Here is an 18,739-nt window from a genome sequence, read left to right on the forward strand (position 1 = left end):
TTCAGATGTTGGTACATTTGGAGATTCCCAGAGGCTTCTTATACTCTCCTTGGTGTTTGTTTGTTTGAATTCTTGTTTTTGGTTTTTTTTTTCCTGCTCTGGTTGAATGCTTATTTCTTCCTTATGTTCCAAATCATTGATTTGAACCCCAGCTTCCTTTCATTCACTGTTGATTTCCTGTAGATTTTTCTTTATTTTACGTAGTGTACCCTTTATTTATTCCTTTATGTTGTTGCCACATTCAATGAGTTCTTTGAGCATCTTGATAACCAGTGTTTTGAACTCTTCATCTGATAGGTTGGTTATCTCCATTGCATTTAGTTCTTTTTCTGGGGTTTTGTTCTGTTCTTCCATTTGGGCTATATTTCTTTGTCTCCTTAATTTGGTAGCCTCCCTGTTTTTGTTTCTGTGTATTAGATAGAGCTGCTTTGACTCCCTGTCTTAGTAGCATGGCTTATTATAGAAAAGGCACCTGCAAATTGTGTGGGGTGGAACCTTAGGTAATCACCAGCCCAGGGCAATCTGCTACACTACTTTGTGGCTCTGTGTTGGGGGAGGGCTCAGAGAGGGACAGTGATGCTGTTTGGCTTCTGGAGGTTTGTCCGGCACTCACCCCCATTTCCAGTCACTTCACCCACTCCCTTTATGCAACAGATGCCCTTCCAGCTGTTGCCCTGGTGGTGAATTTCAAAGTGGGTGGATTTACACACACTTTTAAGACTATGCAGGCCCTTTTAAGTGAAGTCTCCTGAAAATCTGGCAATTTCTCCTGCTGCCCCAACTCCCAATGGTTTTTACAGCCAGAGGTTGTGAGAATATATCTTCCCAGTGCTGGAACTCTGGGCTGTGCAGTCTGGCCTGGGGCTGGGATTGCTTGTTCCCAAGGCATCCCTCCCGATTTTTATCCATCACACATGAATGTGGGACTGCCTGTTCCCACTGCCACCTCACTGTGTCTTCTCACCTCTCTGTCTTCACATCTCCACCCCTCCTACCCATCTGGATGAATGTGACTTCTTTAAATCCTTGGTTGTTGGACTTCCATACAGTTCGATTTTCTGTGAGTTCTGGGTGTTATTTGTTTTGAGGTTTAGTTGCAATTTTCCCTGTGGTTGTGTGAGGAGGCAAAGCATGTCTCCCTATGCCTCCATCTTGACTGGCAACCTGGTGCCTATTTTCTTAAATGCAAGTTTTGGTATAGTCACCCCAGAGAACCGGGCAGGTGAACGGAACCCTGCCAAGTCATGAGTGAGGCAGGGTGGTGAAATGATGGTTAGCGGGAGGTTCAAAGTAAAAAACTCACTTCTGTAAGCCCCAGTTCCATTGTCTGTTAAAGGGGATATTAATACTACCCACCTTATATGGGAGTTGAGAATATTAAATCAAAACTTGCATATAAACTACTTGGTAGGGTGCTCAGGGCCTGGCACATATTAAGTTGTTAATACAGGTTAGGTATTTTATTGTATTGCTATTTAGGTATGTGTGTGTAGTGACAAGAAAATCAAGTGCAGATGGATGGAAATATGTAGTAACAGTGTTTCCATCCAAGAAGGAAGAGATGAAAGCTTGATGTTGAGAAGGAAGGAGGCACAGAGGAAGGATACGGGACAGGGGGGAGATGTTGAAGAATATGCCCCTAGCTAACAGACCGCAACGTTCCCATGGCAGGTGTCGAAGAGGCCTGTGTAGGACCACTTGGTGCTCACCCTCTGGCAGAGGGCCTGTGGGCTGGGAATCACAGAAGACATGGAGAGCTGCATGGAATTAGTTGAAGAATAGACATTCATATTTAGTGAAAAGGCAATGCAAGGAAACAATAAGGAAAACCAAATTAACTGGTAGTAAAGAACTTGTCTCAGATCCTGCTGGACAACAGAAGCAATATGAAAGCAGGGGAGATCTGTACATGATGTATGTTGTACATACATCATGTGGGACAGGGCCTTGTGGATTCAAAAGAATAACAACATCCCATTTCATCGAGGGGAAGGGCACCTATGAAAGGTTAAGTGATCTGCCTGGGGTTACTCAGCTGGATGGTGGAGGAAACAAAACTCCAACCACAGCTGTCCAGAGCTGGGATTGAGAGGGTGGTATTGCCTGATACTTTGAAAGGTTGGGTAGGAAATGGGTCACTAGAACAGAAGTGCAACTTTCTTCCAGAGATCAGTGAGCAAAGTGGCAGAGTGCAGGTGGGGGTGAAGGGTGCTGCCTAAGGAAAGATTAAAGAATGAAGAAGCTGAAGACAGGGTGGGTCACTCCTATTAGCCTGAATACTCTGCTTCCTAGGCCAGGGTTAATATGGCCAAGGACAGAACAGAGAGACATGAAGGTACCTTTGGCACGAGAAGCTGCTGAAGCCTAGGACTGCCCACCTCCTACTTTTCTCTGTTCCTCCCCTATGGAGCAAGACCATAGGTATAAAAAGAAACATGTATGCCCCTTTATGGGACCTAAGCACTTTAAGAGACAGAGATGTGTGAAAAGCAAGCTCAGAAAGAATGAGGGCTGGTTCTGTTTTTTCATTGTTTGGGGTTTGGGCTTTGTTTGGATAGGGGTAGGTGGGTGATGGTTGCTATGGAATTTGGAGTCATGCATGTCACAGGAGAGCTCTGCTACAACAATGCATTTTCTAGGTATGCTCTACAGACCCACGGTGGCCTGCCCACCTACAGCCCCACATCCTAACACAAATCCATATCTGATGCTTCTCACAGGTATGAAGAAGAAATCAACAAGCGCACAGTGGCAGAGAATGAGTTTGTGATGCTCAAGAAGGTGAGGAGACAGGGATGCTCCCTTTTGATGCCCAGGCAGCCCCTTCCAGGAGTGACAGATGCCTCTTAAGCCCTTGGCATTGCATACAAGGCTTTAAATAATTTGTGCAAACAATCTTGGAAGCAGGTTTTGCTTAAGAAATGAGAAAACTCAGACTCATGGAGGTTAAGCAAGTTGCCCCAGGTTAGCCAGGTAATAGAAGTGAGTCAGGATCCAGGGCTCCAAAGTCCAAACCGTAAATCATGACATGAGCCCCCTCCACATGTGGAGTCCAGTGCAGAGAGAGGTGAAGCAAAATAGGCCTTATGCTGGGCTAAGTCTCCATGACACCAAGGCAGGCTTGGGGGATGGGTGTGGGACAAGCATCAGCCCCACAGAGTTGTGGGCCTTTCTGCTCAGCAGGGGACAGACAGAGAGAGGGGAGAACCAGGCCTGAGCTAAGCTGCAGAAGGGAGAAAGGAACAGTCGTGTATGAAGAAGAGGAAGGGGCAGAAAGTTTGAGGAGGAGGGGAAGCCACTGAGAACCTCGGGGAGAAGCTGGGAGAGCCCAAGGGCCCAGGATGGGGTTGTCCTCACAATGTGGAAGTGACACAGGAAATCTTTCCGTGTAGCACCAGCTGATGAGCTGTAGGCATTCCCTGAGCCCTGGGAATGCCCTCACACAGTTTGGACCCCTTCCACCCTGCCACCCTGTTCCTCCCCTGCAACTCCATAGCCTAGAATAAAGAACTGCTCTCATCCCTGGGAGATGAAGTTCCCCTGCCTGACAGAGGGGAAGGTTACCCCAGCCTGGGTAGGACTCAGAGTGACAGTATGTTCTGTGCCCAGGATGTAGATGCCTCCTACATGAACAAGGTGGAGCTGGAGGCCAAGGTGGATGCCTTAATGGATGAGATCAACTTCCTGAGAGCTTTCTACGACGCGGTAAGCAGTGTCCACCACTCCTCTCAGAGCCAAGGGAATCTGGGTGCCCTCAGCTGGGCACCAAGGCTAACAACAGCTCCTGCTCTGATCTCTTCTCTGCTCCCCACCCCATCCCGGGGTTGGAACTCATGGAGCAGATGCTGCTTTCCCTACCTAAGGAGAAAAATGAAGTTCTGTGGAAGCTGATGGGTCAGGTGAGGTGAGAAATTTAACCTCAACTACCTGGATCACACATGTTCTGCTGATCAGACAAAAGAACTGCCTGCCATTGAATTACACATGGTTTCCATAGAACTATCTGAGCAACCCGGTTCACCCATTTCAGCTTAAATTTACTTGTTATTCTTGGCTGTAGGATGACAGTATTATGCAAATCAAGTGACAGTGAGCCTTCAGGTGCTTTTAGAAGCACGCAATACGATTGCCTGGTTCTTCTGAAGACACATTTTGTTAGGAGTCAGACTTTGTTCTTGGGAGCTGTGGGCAGTGTTGAACAAACACAATCGAGCCCCTGAGTTCTTGGAGTTTTCATTACAGTGGGGGAGACTGGCAGCACAGACTCAATACTAGGTCAGGCATGATATGGACAATGAAAAAAATGACAGTAAGCAGCAGTGGCAAGCAGGAATGCTACCTGGCTGGAGTAGAGTGAGTGAGGGGAGAGTGGTAGGGATGGGATCAGCAATGTTGAGGAGAGAATGTAGGGGGCATTGTGTGCCTCCAGGGAGGCCTGGTAGGGACAGGTGATATGCCCAGGGGGTTACATGTTTGGTGCCCAACTGAAGTTGGTCATGTTGTTCCAGAAGCAGGAACATCAGCTCTGTGTTTTTGGATGGGTTCAGTGACCAACAGCCCACATGGAGCAAAAAGGCATCATTTTCTCTACTTATTCACTTTAATGCTGACAACCAGTGTGTTGTTGGCTCCTAATTCTGAACTCGCCCATAGCCCAGTAAGCCCACGGGTTGAGACTCTTAAGCTACATCAGCTACCAGGAAAAAAACTATGAAGAACAAATCGCAGGGCACAACAACAAACTAACAATTTTCTGAAGCAGGAAACACATGAACCAATTGTTAGTTAAGAAACAAAGGAATATTTTTACTTAGACTTGTGATTTGGACCAGTTACTCTCAAGTTTTACAGGGCATCAGAATCTTCTAGAGGTCCTAGTAAAACACCAAGTCTGAGTCAGGGAGTCTGTGGTGGGGCCCAAAGTGCTGCCTTTCAAACAAGTTCCCAGGTGATGTTCACGTTGCTGGTCGTTCATGTTGTTGCTTGGAACCACTGCCCTAGATGAATCTGAGCAGTGGTCATTAACAAATTATTGTGGGTTTGTTGTCTCAAAAATCATCTTACATGGACATGAATTTATTTAATGCTCCTGTCTGAGACTCAGAGATGCTATCTAACCTGCTCAGCAGATCCAAGACCTGAATTTTTCGATCTGGTGCCCTTTCTGCTCTTTCCAGCAAATTTCCATTTCCTGCCCCTGAGGAGCTGGGAGGAGCAAAGTTGGGAAACAAGACTGAGATGCAGCAAAGCTTTCTGGCTCCATCTGACTCAGTTTTCTTTCACAAGATGATTTCTTTATTTGGTGTGAAAGGTTGCGTTTTACTCAGAATATGAGACATCATGGCACAGACAGGTTGCAACAAGGTGCATTCCCTTCACAACGGGAGTGACAAAGCAGCTGGGGTTTCTGAGCTGCCACTCCCTCTGTGCAGATGAGTTGATGATAAAGAATGGGAGTGAACCCAGTGACCTCTCTAACGCCCCAGCCCTGTTAGACCTAAGCAGCATGCTACACCCCAACAGTGCAAGTGAGACCCTCAATGTCAAGATCTGCTCTGAGGACCTGGTCACAGTGTCCCAACACACATGCACACACATGACATCCTGCTTCAGCTCACCCATTTGGACCCCTTCACAGGAGCTGGCTCAGCTGCAGGCCCAGATCTCTGAGACCTCTGTGGTGCTGTCCATGGACAACAACCGCAAGCTGGACCTGGACAGCATCATCGCCGAGGTCAAAGCCCAGTATGAGGACATCGCCAACCGCAGCCGGGCTGAGGCCGAGTCCTGGTATCAGACCAAGGTGAGGTATCCACATCATATCCATGAAACAGTTGTACAGAACTGGGGTTTCAAAGATGAACCCTTGTCCTCTCAGGTGCCCCAGTCTGGTGGGGGTGGAGGGATCTCTCTGAGTGCAGCTTGGCTTACCCTCTGTGCTGAGCACTCCTGGGGCTGCACAACCAGGAGCTGAGGGAATAGCAAGATGAAGGTGGGAGGTGGTCAGTCCTTCTGCCACTGGAAGGATGGACACACCTCCAATGCCCTGTATAGGAGAAGCAAGGGACAGCGGGACATACCATCCACCAGTGCAAGGAGGAGCGAGAGAGGGAGGGTGGGTGGGAACAAGAGGTAGGCCGAGCCTCCTGGATCCAGAGGAGGAAGCTAGAAGAGTCTGGGACCGAGGGTTTGGGGAGGGAAGAGGACAAAGGCTGGATATCGGTCACACAATGAGATTTTCCAGATTAGAGCAAACACTCTGAGCTGGGAAGTGTCTGGGATATGAGATATAGTACCAAGGAAAACAAATATGAAAGCTTTAAAATTAGAGCATGACAGGCTGAGAATGAAATACCTGGTTTCAAGGGAGAGGAACAAAAGACTGGATCCAAGAAGAAATGTCCAACTGTGGGTGGAGCCCTGGACACCAAGAGTGAAAGGCAGAGCCCAGGGGCACTGGGGAAGGATCTGAAGGAGAGTTGTGAAGGCCAAAGGAGGGGCCTCCAGGCAGCCTACTGAAAGCCTGTTGGGCTCTGGGAAACCACTGCCTTCTCTTCTCTGGCCTGAATCTGCTGCCTCCTGCTTTTCCTTCCCACCAGTATGAGGAGCTGCAGCGCTCGGCTGGCCAGCACGGGGACGACCTTCGCACCACCAGGATGGAGATCTCTGAGCTAAACCGGATGATGCAGAGGCTGCGCTCTGAGATTGATAACCTGAAGAAGCAGGTAGTGTAGGACTGAGCTCCCAAAGGTCATCCTAGCCATGCTGGGCAGACCTGGGTCCGGTCCTAACTGAGACCATGCAGAGTGAAGCCTCCCCAGATGGGTGACCATCCAGTCTCCTGCCTCTCCAGGGGTGTCAGGACCTTCTTCCTGAATCCTATCCAACATCACTGCTTCCAGGAAAGGTTCTATCCCTGGAGGCATCCATGGGAAAACCTTGACCTGCCTCACTTACCCACTATCCAGAGACATTCAGCCCTGGAAAGGACTCCATCCCCAGAATCATTTTCTCTATCTTGGCTAAGTCTCAAATTATCCACAGGGGACAGAGATTAATCTTATTCACAAACATGATAAAGCTCCAGCCTCTTTGCATGAAATCCATTTCAAAAATATTCCTCTATATTTTTAACCTAAAGCCCACATCTTTCTGCATTCTCTGTGGACAATTTCACAAACCCCTGTGTCCTTCTGGTAGTGTGCCGCACTCCAGGCCGCCATCGCAGATGCTGAGCAGCGTGGGGAGCTGGCCCTCAAGGACGCCAAGCACAAGCTGGCCGAGCTGGAGGACGCCCTGCAGAAGGCCAAGCAGGACATGACCAGGCAGCTGCGTGAATACCAGGAGCTAATGAATGTCAAGCTGGCCTTGGATATCGAGATTGCCACCTATAAGAAGCTGCTGGAGGGCGAGGAGAACCGGTGGGTTGTCTTTTCCTTCTACCATGTCTCAAACAGACTCCCGCAGAGCACTATAACAATGCCACAGAGGCCAAGAGCCCCACCGGGTCAGCCCCAGATGGAAATTCCAAGGGAAGAAACAGGGTTCAAATGCAGGAAGCATCCTGGAAGCCTCCTGCAGTCACAGCACCTCCCACGGCTCCAGATGGACCTAAGGCAGGGGCAAGGTGAAAGGTCTCAGGGAAAAGTGGCCCATGGCTACCTGGAAGGCCATAATAAGGGTCATTTCTGCCCAGACCCTATGACAAATGAGGCCACACTTGGGACAAGCATCAGGGGCTCTGTGTTGCTGAGCCCCCTGTCTGGTTGCCCCTCTCTGTCTCGTGAGCACAGGTCCCTCTCCCCATTTCTCTACATGTTGAAACTGGATTTATCTTCCAGATGTCCCCTCACAGATCACAGAAACTTCCTTAAGCTAATGAGATGAAAGATAAGTGTGCTAAGCACAGTGCCTGGCACACAGTAAGTGCTCTGTACTGATAACTTTAAGCCCAAAGAAGCCAGGGCTCCTTAACATCTCAGCAAATGTCTCTTTCTCTCCCACCTGCAACAGACTCATTGGAGAAGGTGTCGGATCCGTGAACATCTGTGAGTAAATGTCTTGGGATGATAGAAAAGTGGGAGACAAAGTGGAAGCGAATAGCATCACTAACAAGGATTTGATGACTAGAAAATGAACAAGCTGGGTTAGGGACATCACTGAGACCCTCTGAGGGGCTTTGCAGAGACCCCTGTCTTCTTTGGCCCTTCCTCTCAGTGGAGTCAAGAGAGGCTTTGATGGCTCCTCACACCCAGGGCCCCTCCTGGTGGGGTCATATGTCCACAGGAATGACTCTACCCATGCCTCAGGGGACCCCAGTGACAGGACAGAACTACTGGCAGAGCAATGGGTCCCCCATCTGAACCCCTGCTTTCTCAGCTAGCTCTGGCAGGCATTCAGACTCATACAACTAACAAAAGACTGCTTGACAGATTAAATGTAAAGAACTTTATTTAGAATTGAAGCAAATTAATTGAACAAGCCAAGCAGTGACTGGCCTGGCTTGGCCTCAGCCCACAGGAGGGAGGTGAGGAGGAACCATCTCCCATAGTGACCCAGCAGGTGGCATTCATGGAGCCCTGAGTCCTGATCATGGGAAGTAGAGTCCCCTTGGGCCCTGTGTGGGTCATACCACATTAGGGAGGCTGGAGAACAGGATGGGGGAGAGCTGGAAACTGATTAATAAAGGAAATGGGAATAGTTCCCCTGGAGAAATATACACTGGAGGGGAGGTCAAAGAGACATCTTCAGATGTTTGACGGGCTGTGGACAGCTGCATCTAGAGACAGTGAGCTCCTTGTCACTGAAAGTATTTGATCAGAAGCTAAACAGTTGTCCCTGTGGACACAGCAGAAGGGACTGGCATCCAGGGAGGTACATCTGGATGGCCTCCCGGCATCTTCTAGCATGGGAGTCCAGGATCCCCTCCCAGTGTACAGGGTCTCAAGTTCCATTCAGTGAGAGCCCCTGGTATAGATGAGGAAGGAACACCATGTGGGAGCCTAACGCCTTGGTTTCTGGCAGGGCTGACGTTGGGCTTGTCCAATCTTGATCTCTTTGTGCCTCCAGTCTTTCCTCTGTGAAATGGGGAGCTCATAGTCATAGCCTCCCCTCAGGCCTGTTGAGATCAGTGAGGTCACAGCTGTGAAAGGGTTTTGAAAAGCGTGATGTCCTGTGCCGATGCTCACACTGAGGCAGTGTGCAATGGGGACAGGAGTCCGTGCCCACCCTCTGACCCTGGCTCCTGGGAGGCAGAGGAGATTCCTGTTCCCTGAGGAAGTGCCATGGGAGGGAGCCCCATGGGCACCAAGTCTGGGCAGGGTGGGTCTTGGGAAACTGGAGGAAGCTGCCAGTGTGCTCTGTGCCTTCTCTCCACAGCTGTGGTCTCCTCCTCGGGCGGAACGGGCTACAGCGGAGGCAGTGGCCTCTGTGTAGGCGGGAGCGGCTACAGCAGTGGCCTCTCCTATGGCTTGGGCGGCGGTGGCGGCTTCAGTTCCACCAGTGGCCGCAACTTGGGTGGCAGCACCTCCAGCATGCGCATCATCTCCAAGACGTCTACTAAAAAGAGTTATAGGAGCTAAAGGGCCCCTCCTGCCTCTGCTGCCTCTCTGTCCCTCACCCTGCCCCACCAAGCCCCCACTTCCCAGCCCCAAGGCCCTCGCATGCTTTGCTGACACCCTCTGCACACAATCAATCCTGGCAGCAGGAAGCACAGGGAGCAGAGAAGTGGTCTGTGAGTTCTGAGGTCACCTTACCCATCCCTCTGCCTCAGACAGGTCCCCACAGAGGCACCCACTTGTTCCCCATCCCCAGAGCCCTCCAGGGACCATAGGCATCCATTCTAACTAATGCTGATTCAACTGCTGTGAGCCAAGACCTGGGCTAGGACTCTGCCCTTCAGTAGCTTCCAGAACAGGGATGCAGTTGGTCTTCCTCTCCTGTCTGGCCCACATCCACTGCAACCACAGTCCTTCACAGGGTGGGGCATAGAACTGACCTTGGTGCTCCAAGGAAGTTGAGTGCAGTCTAGGCCCAGAGTTTCCATGTGAGCTTTCTCAGCACAGGCAGAACACTTTTCCTGCAGACCACGGAAACCAGGAAAATGTTTGCAAACCCTGCCCACATATGGCCTTCTCACCTTCTTCCTTATTATCCTCACCCAGGCCACCAGCCACTTCCCCTGACAATTCCTATGAGCAGAATATTTGAATGAGAAATCAACACCCATCCAAATATTACCAACTCTTGATTATTATAGGAGAATGGAATAATCTTATCAAGAATCCAAAAGATTTTTATGGCCAGGGGCTGCATTAGGTGATATTTTATAGCCAAATTCCTTCCAAATCTGCCTCATTTAAACCACATTAGAATTACGGGCCCAAACAGAAATGTCCTGATGAGGAGGGGAGGAGGCAGGGTCTGTGAGCATGTGGGAAAGGCAGCCCAGCACCAGGAGCCTACAACAGACATGTTGGAAGAAGGAGCCCAATCAGCCTCTACTAGAACTGCCCTGGGGGAGTCCTCCTGAAAAATAACCCGCCAGGCTCAGGACTTCTCTCTTCTCTGTGCTGGCCACATCTCTTCTGGGAAGTTTTCTTTCCTTTTCTACCCCATCTTTCCACCTTCTCTTTCACCCTCACTCCTTTTCTACTCATCATCTTCCCTCCTGCGTGCTCCCTCTCTCCATCCCTCCGCTCCTCCTCTCTCCCTGTTTCTCTCCTTTCTTCCTCTCCTTCCCTCACTTTTCCGTTTGGCAATATCTTTCCTTTCTCCCTCCTGACCTTTCTTTTTCCATCTTCCTGTCTCTGATGTGTCTATTGTGTGGATTTACCCACCCCCAGCATTAGCCACAAATGAAACTCTTGCAGGCAGGCCACCAAATGCCCTGCCTCACAGGGAAGGCCTGAGAGAGCAGACTCAGAAGACAGGCAGTTCTTCCTTCAGTGTTCCTGGGGGGACACATTGCCTGGCCCCTTGACGGGTAGAGGTAGGGTGGTGGTGGAATAGGGGACTGATGGCAGCACAGAGACCTTTCTGAGGCTGGCCTTCACAGGGCAATTTCCCTATCAAGTTAGAAGAGTCATAAACCCTAAAAACACCTGCTATGTATTCAAGACCAAAATGCACTCCCAAGGCAAGTAGAGATGGGCTGCCACACAGCTGACATGAACACTGGAGAGTTCACTGCTTCAGAAAAAGTCACCCCTCCTCTGATTGTTTAAAACCCTTCTCAACTGCCCACTCCCTGTTCCTGCCTGTTGCCTGAAATAGCTTCAATAAAATGTCACCAAGCTCTCTAGGTCTTGACTGAATCTGTGTCCTATCTGACATTCAAAGGATAACCTTGGAGCTGGTGTTCTCTGGGAGCAGGTGCCTTCCAACGAACTACCCTACTCTCTGCCCCAGAGCTCTGGCCCTGGGCTCCGGGGAGTCCAACACTGTCACTGAGACCCCAGTCACTGGCCCAGTATTTCTAGGGAATGCTCCCCCATGTCCACATTGCCCCCAGTGAGCCCTGCCCTCATGGGTCTGCCCTCTACGTCATTCATTCCCTCAGGTGGGAGCCTGGAGGGAGTGTGCTCTCTGGTCTGACTGCTCAGGGTCACCATCACCACCAACACCATCTCCTAAGCCCAGTGCTATGACACTTCCTCCAGGGTCCCATGAGAATCCCCTTCCCATGCACCATGCAACACCCCACCCCATCATCGCCCACAGTCTCTTATTACAGCCTTCACCTGCCCCAGCCCAATCTTCCCTCCTCAGCATGCTGGGACCCAAAGTCAAGACTATGCAAAGGGGAGACATTGTGGAATGTCACAGTTGACTGAGAATTTCTGAGCACAAGAAAGGTTTGAGTCCCAGTCTCCTAATCTACAGGTGGGAAAGCCAAGGAACAGGAAAATATAATGCATATTGGCAGCAGACCCCCAGTTCCTAACCCAGGCTTCCCTCCACCAGAGCAGCAGAACACAGAGACGTCAGAAAGGATGGAATTAAACCCAGCCTTGGCGGAGGTGAACAACTCTGTTCCTCACTTTCCTTATCTGTAAAATAGAAGCTCCATTATGGTGCTATCATAAGAATTCAATGAGATAATGAATGTAGAGCTCAGGGTGGTCCAGCACAGAGGAAGCGCCCAATAAATGTTCTCACTATTATTGAGTTGATTCTGACCTGGGAGAAGTCACGATGTGGAAGGGAAAGACCCATTGGCCATAGCAGCGGTTTCACTGATGGGACTGATGGAAAGGGGGAGGGAACAGAATAGGGGTAATAGTTCAAGCATCTTCAAAGAGCTGTGACCTGGATGCTGGGGAGAAGGCTTATATCCCGTATCCACCTGAACAATTCCTGAGGGAAACAACTGTCCCCAGAGATATCCTGGGGCTCAGGGAGGCTCAGGATGGGTGGGAAGAAAGGCAAAGAAACAGTGACATGGAACCCCAACCTAATAGCCAACATGGCTGCATGTTTTGGAAAAGCATCCCTTCCTCTCCTCTTGTCAAGTACAAGGCATCTCCTCTTGAGTCCCTTGTGGCCTTTCTGGACTAAACAAGCCCTAAAGACAAGGCTCTGTGTCTGGAGGCTTCTATCTCAGGAGCTGTAGAAAAACAAAGGGCAAGGGAGCCAGAGCCAGGATCCTGCCTGGCCTGAGAAGAGACAGGGCCCAGGCGGCTTACTGAGGCTTCTCCCACCCAAAAACCTTCTGCCCTGGGAGCTCCTAGGATCACCTGTCCATGAGGGGACCTGGGCATGGAACATCTGCAGAAACACATAAAAACAGCCTTGAGGAAGTAGAGCATCCTCAAACATATCTCAGCTGGCCTCTAATTCATGCCCTCTCTCCTGCGAAATGGCATAAAGTCCGAACTCTCCCTTCCCTTGAGACTGAGACTCTGAATGTGCCAAACACATCTGTCTGGTTGGCCTTTTCATCACCTCTGTAAACAAGGAAGCAGGACACATGGGACTTTTTATAGGGCCACCAGCACTGACCATTGGCACCTTTTCTCTGCTCTTTGCTACTCTAATTATCCACTGGGGTACTTAGAGCTGCCAATCTCACAAGCTCATAAACGTGATTTAATGGTGATTGGGGGTTTGACCCAGCTCAGCCCTCCATCCCCCTACCAGTTAAAAGGGTGGGAGCTGAGCTGACCTGAAGCTCTCCCCTTCTCCCTACCAGGGCCCACCTCTCTGCCTCTCTCTCCTGCCATGTCGTGCCGATCCTTCCAGCAGGGCTCCAGATGTGGCAGTCGGAGCTTCAGCTCATGCTCAGCTGTCCTCCCCCAGGTGGTCACCCACTATGCAGTGAACAAGGGGCCATGCCGGCCTGGGGGTGGCGGGGGCCTCCGAGTCGTGGGCTGCCTTGGCTCACGGAGCCTGTGCAATGTGGGCTTTGGGAGGCCCCGGGTCGCCTCGAGGTGTGGCCTTCCTGTCTTTGGATACCGAATTGGGGCCACCTGTGGGCCTTCTGCCTGCATCACCCCTGTCACCATCAATGAGAGCCTACTGGTCCCACTCCAGCTGGAAATTGACCCAACTGTGCAGAGTGTGAAGAGGGACGAGAAGGAGCAGATCAAGTGCCTCAACAGCCGCTTTGCATCCTTCATCAACAAGGTAAGAAGTCCAGGACTGTCAGATCCAGAGAACATCTTGTATCTGGTCCAGGGGGGACAGGAAAAGACTGACTATAAGAAGCCATGGTTCATCTATTGACCTCTTCTGTACTCCACAACCACCAATCATTGAAAGTGGGTGAGATTGAGGTCAGCACAAAACATTTCTGTTTGCTTATCCTTTGTTTTTAGCATGTCATCTCTCTCTGGATATCACCAAGGTTGCTTGAGGTCAGACTACAAGAGGAACTTTCAAAGCAATGATAGATACTGAGAGGAACAACCTAAGAGACCTTCTTGATGAGGCTTTAGTAGCAGAGCTGCTTTCTAAGTGCCTGAGATGGGGCCAGACCTTTGGGTGTGGAGGTGGGAATGGGCACTGTGACCTCGAAATTTGCCATCAGCTTAGGCCTGTGATGAGGAGAAGGTGCAGCAATGAAAGCCAGGGATGAAGAGGCTTGTGACCAAAGTCATATCTGTCAACCCAGAGCCACAACTCCGAAAGCCTTTGGGAAAGGGTGGCCTGCTGTCTTTGGAAGACACTGAACTGTCCCGTCACCCTGTGCCTCCTCTGGACTTCTCCCCACACCCCAGAAAGGCTCTTGGGGATCAGAACCCATGCCAAGGTCTGAGCAGGCACTTGTGGTGACTGCAGGGTTTAGGGCAAAGAGTCTTGGGCCAGAAATCAGGAGACCCATTGGCTCTAGTCTTGACTGCTACCCTGAGGCCCTATGCAAACCATTTATCTCCCAGCCTCAGGGAAGGTAGAAAGAGGTGGGGGGATGGTGGGGGGAAAATTAGAGGAGGTAATAGATGCAAAACCCTTCCAAAAAGGAACTTGTCTTAGTAAATGGGAACTGTCACACAGTTTAATTTTGAAAGCTTATAAGTTCTGATTGTAAGCTCATTCTATCAGCACCGGCCCTGGCTGTCAGCAGTATCACAACACCCTCTGTGAGGCTGGAAGCCTCCTGAGGATGTGCCAGTTGACCAGAAAAGTAGGGCAACATTACTTCCTCTACAGTTCTTCTGGGAAACAACGCACAATAGGGAGAATTCCAGAGCGAGGACCGGACACCGTGCTGCCTCTGCCGATGGCCAGCTGGGTGACCATGGTCAACTCACTCAGCTTCTCCTAATCTAGGTTTCCAAGCCACAAAAGTGGGGGAGGTGGGCCAGCAGCTCTCCACATTACTGTACCAAGGACTTTTTTTGGATGCAGCCGTGCAGGATGGGGCAGAGTGAGTGAAAAGAGCTTTAAGTCCTGGGACAGAGCCTTTGATACCACCTTCTCCCCACCACGTCCCTGGGTTGTAACTGAAGAGAGCCCAACCCCTCCTGGGTATAATGTCACCTGCTTACATTAGTAGGAGGATCTATGAAGTGCTTCCCATGCACAACCCAAAGTAGGAGCTTTAGGAAAGAAAACAAGGCTTAAAGGGATGGGATGGCCTGGACAAGGGTACCAGCTGGTGGGAGGCAGGCAGGCAGGCAGGCTGGACTAGAAGGAGTACCTGCCCCGGCCTTGTGGGGCAGTGTACTTTCCCCTGCACGTGCAAGCACTGGGTGGGAGGTGGGTCCTATACGCTTCCCCAGGCAGGAGGGACACAGAGACATAACTTCAAGTACCAGTCTACCCGGAGACCCAATCTGTAAACTGCAGCATGTTGGCAGCAGTGTGTTAGGAGAGAGAGCAGAAACTGATTCAATGCCCACACTACCAGTTACTCTCTCCAAGCCATGGTCCCCAGGAAGCCTGCTGTCCAATGACATCCTGTTCTTGGCTGCAGGTCCGGTTTCTGGAGCAGAAGAACAAGCTGCTAGAGACCAAGTGGAAGTTCATGCAGCAGCAGAGGTGCTGCCAGAGCAACGTGGAGCCCATCTTCGAGGCCTACATCTGCAGCCTCCAGAGGCAGCTGGACTGCGTGGCTGGGGACCGTGTCAGGCTGCAGACGGAGCTCTGCAGCCTCCAGGATGCACTGGAGGGCTACAAAAAAAAGTGAGTCTGCTCCGACTTCACCCTGCCAGGGAACCCAGGGCAAGCTACGTAAACCGTCTGGGCCTTGGTCTCCCCATCTATAAAACGTTTTAGGGAAGCCTAAAACTAAGTTCATTCTTTGGCAGAACAATTAGGTAGGATAATGTAGGCACAGCATCTAGGATACTGCCCATTGTCACATGGCAAAAACTCTGAAATTGGTCTTCATCTCCCTTCCCACCACCCTGCCTAAAAAAGGCCCTATCCTCTCTCTCAATGTAAAACATCATCTTTCTCCTGCCATTTCTGGCATCCCAGGGCTCCGCTCCAAATTGCCTGTTCTGACCTATCTTCTACCGGACCTTTGGCATTTCCTGAACTACATCTTATTCCCCAAACAGGTCCCCAAACCTTCTTCACTCCAGGGCTTTGTTCCCCCTGTTTTTTCTTCTGATAGGCCCCTCTCCCAGCAATTCTTTGAACCACATCTTACAGCTCAAGATGATGAGGACTCTGGATTTTAAACGTGCTACAGTACAGTAGGAGAGGATGAGAGCAGAAGATATTTTATTAAGAACATCCAACAGTACACATCCCATGCCAGGCTCAGTGTTTTGCAGATATTAACACATGTGATGCATTAACTCAGTCACAACAGCCCTGTGAGGCAGGACCAGTGTTATCCTCATTCTACAGATGGTAAAACTGAGGCACAGAGAAGACAAGTCACAGTCACACAATTAGCACTTGACTGTGGCAGGATTCAAAGCCCAGGGTAAGCTCCCGCGCCCAGTGCTGGCGATGCAGAAGAGTTCCACTGGGAAAAGGAAGGATGGGCGTCAGGAAGCCCAGCTAAGCGTTTACTGGATCGATGTTGCTCTTCGACCTGAGTCATTCTGGCCAGACTGAACCTCTTGACCTTGACTCCATTGCCTTAGGGGGCAGTGAGTGGGTGAAGTCCTAGAGGAAATAGCTGGGCTATGTCTGCAGGTCTGGTAAAGAGGGTAATTACTACCTCTGAAACTGACCTGCAAGTAGGGACCAGGCTCAGGACTCTCTGGTGAGGAGGGCATGGGGTCAGCTAGGATTTCAGGGACTACAGCCAACTCTTAGAACAACACAATTCATAGACAGTCATGTCAGCCACAGGCAGCCAGCTTTTCACCACCTTCCCATAGGAAATGATCAGCTAAAATGGGCTTCATTAGCAGCAAGATAGAATGAAGTTAGCTTTAGGAAGGACTTCCCAAAGGATGATTCATCACAGGAACAGGCTAATGGGAGTGGGGTAAACTGGCAAAGTAGTTAATGAAAGGCTATAGTAATAATCAATTGTCATGAGTGGCTGCAGCAGCTAGAGGTGTCCAGAGACAGGAGAGGGACCTGATGACTCCTTAGAGTGCTGAGTCAGTGAGAGGCAGCTTTGCCCCACAAAGGCCCCTTCTCTTAGGTCTGATACCAAGGTCCCTTCCAAACACCACAGGTTGACTAAAACTGTTTTTCCTGCCCATGCCACCAGATATGAAGAGGAGCTGTCCCTGCGGTCCTGTTCAGAAAATGAGTTTGTTGCCTTAAAGAAGGTGAGGGAGTTGGCACAGGCAGGGAGAGAGCCTCCTGAGCAGGCCCGGCTGGCCTCAAGACACTCAGCGCCAGCACCGTGTCCACACGAGTCTGCAGCCCACCCACACGCAAAAGGATCTCTCACCCCCAGGCCCCAATGCCAGCCCGAGTGACCATGAGGAAGAGGAGGGCCAGCATCCCCACCCCTTGCTAAAGGGCAGTGATTGATTGGGTTTCCACCTCCCAATTCATAGGGGCCAAAGCTGGTTAAGGTTGTGTCCACACCTGCCCAAGAAGCTGCGGAGGTAACCAATGCCAAATCAAAGTCAAAACAAAAACTCTGACTCAAACCCCAAACGATGAAAACCATTGCTGTGATTTCCTGGACAGATAGCTAGGTAGCTCCTGGCCCGGGCCCTGCATGGTGAGCTCTGAGGAGCTGCATTCAAGGCTCCTTTAAACCCCATTCCCTTTAGATCCTTCCCCAATAAGGTGCCAGGCCCAGGCATGCGGTCCTGGGGCTAGAGACCCCTCCCTCCATCTTTGGCTTTGTGGTCCCTTCACTTTCACATGCGCTTAAGTGAGGAAAGGTGGGTCCTGCACCTGCTACCCACCACTAGCTTGCTAGGAATGGCCCAGCTGGTGGTGGGCTGGGGGCTCTTCCACCTTCCTCCGGCCCCAGGTTATAGATGTCAATGCTCTGAATGCAGGATGTGGATACGGCCTTCCTGATGAAGTCTGACCTGGAGACCAACGTGGAGGCTCTGGTCCAGGAGATCGACTTCCTGAAAGGCCTGTATGAGGAGGTACCTGCAGCCACACCACCTGCAGGTGGTAGATCAGGGGCCAGTTCTGTGAGGACCCTGGGCTGGGAAAGCTCCTGCCCAGTGGGTACGTTTCAGGACAAGCAGATTGCAAAATGAGCATGTGGAGAAGTCAGGACGGGACAGCTGGTTCTCAGCCAGCTGGTGGCCCAGCTCAGCTCAAGGTCTGATGGCCCAGACCTTGGCTCCCAGGTGTCTGTGCAACTAGCATGGGGGACAGGGAGCAAGTGGGTGATTGACGGCCCAGGACAGCCACAGCAAAGTCCTGTGTGAAACTGCTCTGGGAAGGTCAGAGTGGGTTCTCTCCCTTTATCCTCAAACACCTCACCCGTCCTCACCCAACCCCCCCAGGAGATCTGCCTGCTCCAGTCTCAGATCTCAGAGACCTCAGTCGTTGTGAAGATGGACAACAGCCGGGCACTGGACGTGGACGGCATCATTGCCGAGATCAAGGCCCAGTATGATGACATCGCCAGCCGCAGCAAAGCTGAAGCAGAGGCCTGGTACCAGTGCCGGGTGAGGCCCAGGTTGGGGAGGGGTCCCTGGACCCACTTCCCCAGACAGTGGGTGAGAAGATAATGACAGAGTAGACCCCAGTACCCCAGTACCCCATAGACCCCAGTCCCTGGTGTTTCTGCCAGGCCCCTGGCCAGGTGCCTATGGAACATTGGAGAGTGAACCCCACAGACAGCCCAGGTCTATTATCACAGTGCCAGGGTGCTCCAGCTTTATTTATCCACAGGCTCCCTTGA

General features: G+C 50.9%; 1 protein-coding gene across 3 annotated transcripts in view; it reads left to right on the top strand.

The window, feature by feature from the left end:
* LOC114512870 (keratin, type II cuticular Hb2) overlaps window positions 1-18,739 on the top strand; it is a 40,546-nt gene that overhangs the window by 15,984 nt on the left and 5,823 nt on the right. For 2 of the 3 annotated variants that reach the window (XM_036018967.1, XM_028532079.2), the window contains 7 exons: window positions 2,721-2,781; window positions 3,610-3,705; window positions 5,639-5,803; window positions 6,600-6,725; window positions 7,201-7,421; window positions 8,014-8,048; window positions 9,379-10,228. In XM_036018967.1, the coding sequence (XP_035874860.1) occupies window positions 2,721-2,781; window positions 3,610-3,705; window positions 5,639-5,803; window positions 6,600-6,725; window positions 7,201-7,421; window positions 8,014-8,048; window positions 9,379-9,581 (907 nt within the window). In that variant the 3' untranslated portion in view covers window positions 9,582-10,228. Of the gene's footprint in view, window positions 1-2,720; window positions 2,782-3,609; window positions 3,706-5,638; window positions 5,804-6,599; window positions 6,726-7,200; window positions 7,422-8,013; window positions 8,049-9,378; window positions 13,627-15,415; window positions 15,625-17,122; window positions 17,184-17,873; window positions 17,970-18,338; window positions 18,504-18,739 lie in introns of those variants that run through there. The other variant, XM_028532767.2, reaches the window with a different exon arrangement.

The sequence above is a fragment of the Phyllostomus discolor genome, chromosome 2 (genome assembly GCF_004126475.2).
Source record: "Phyllostomus discolor isolate MPI-MPIP mPhyDis1 chromosome 2, mPhyDis1.pri.v3, whole genome shotgun sequence".
Taxonomy (NCBI): Eukaryota; Metazoa; Chordata; class Mammalia; order Chiroptera; family Phyllostomidae; genus Phyllostomus; species Phyllostomus discolor.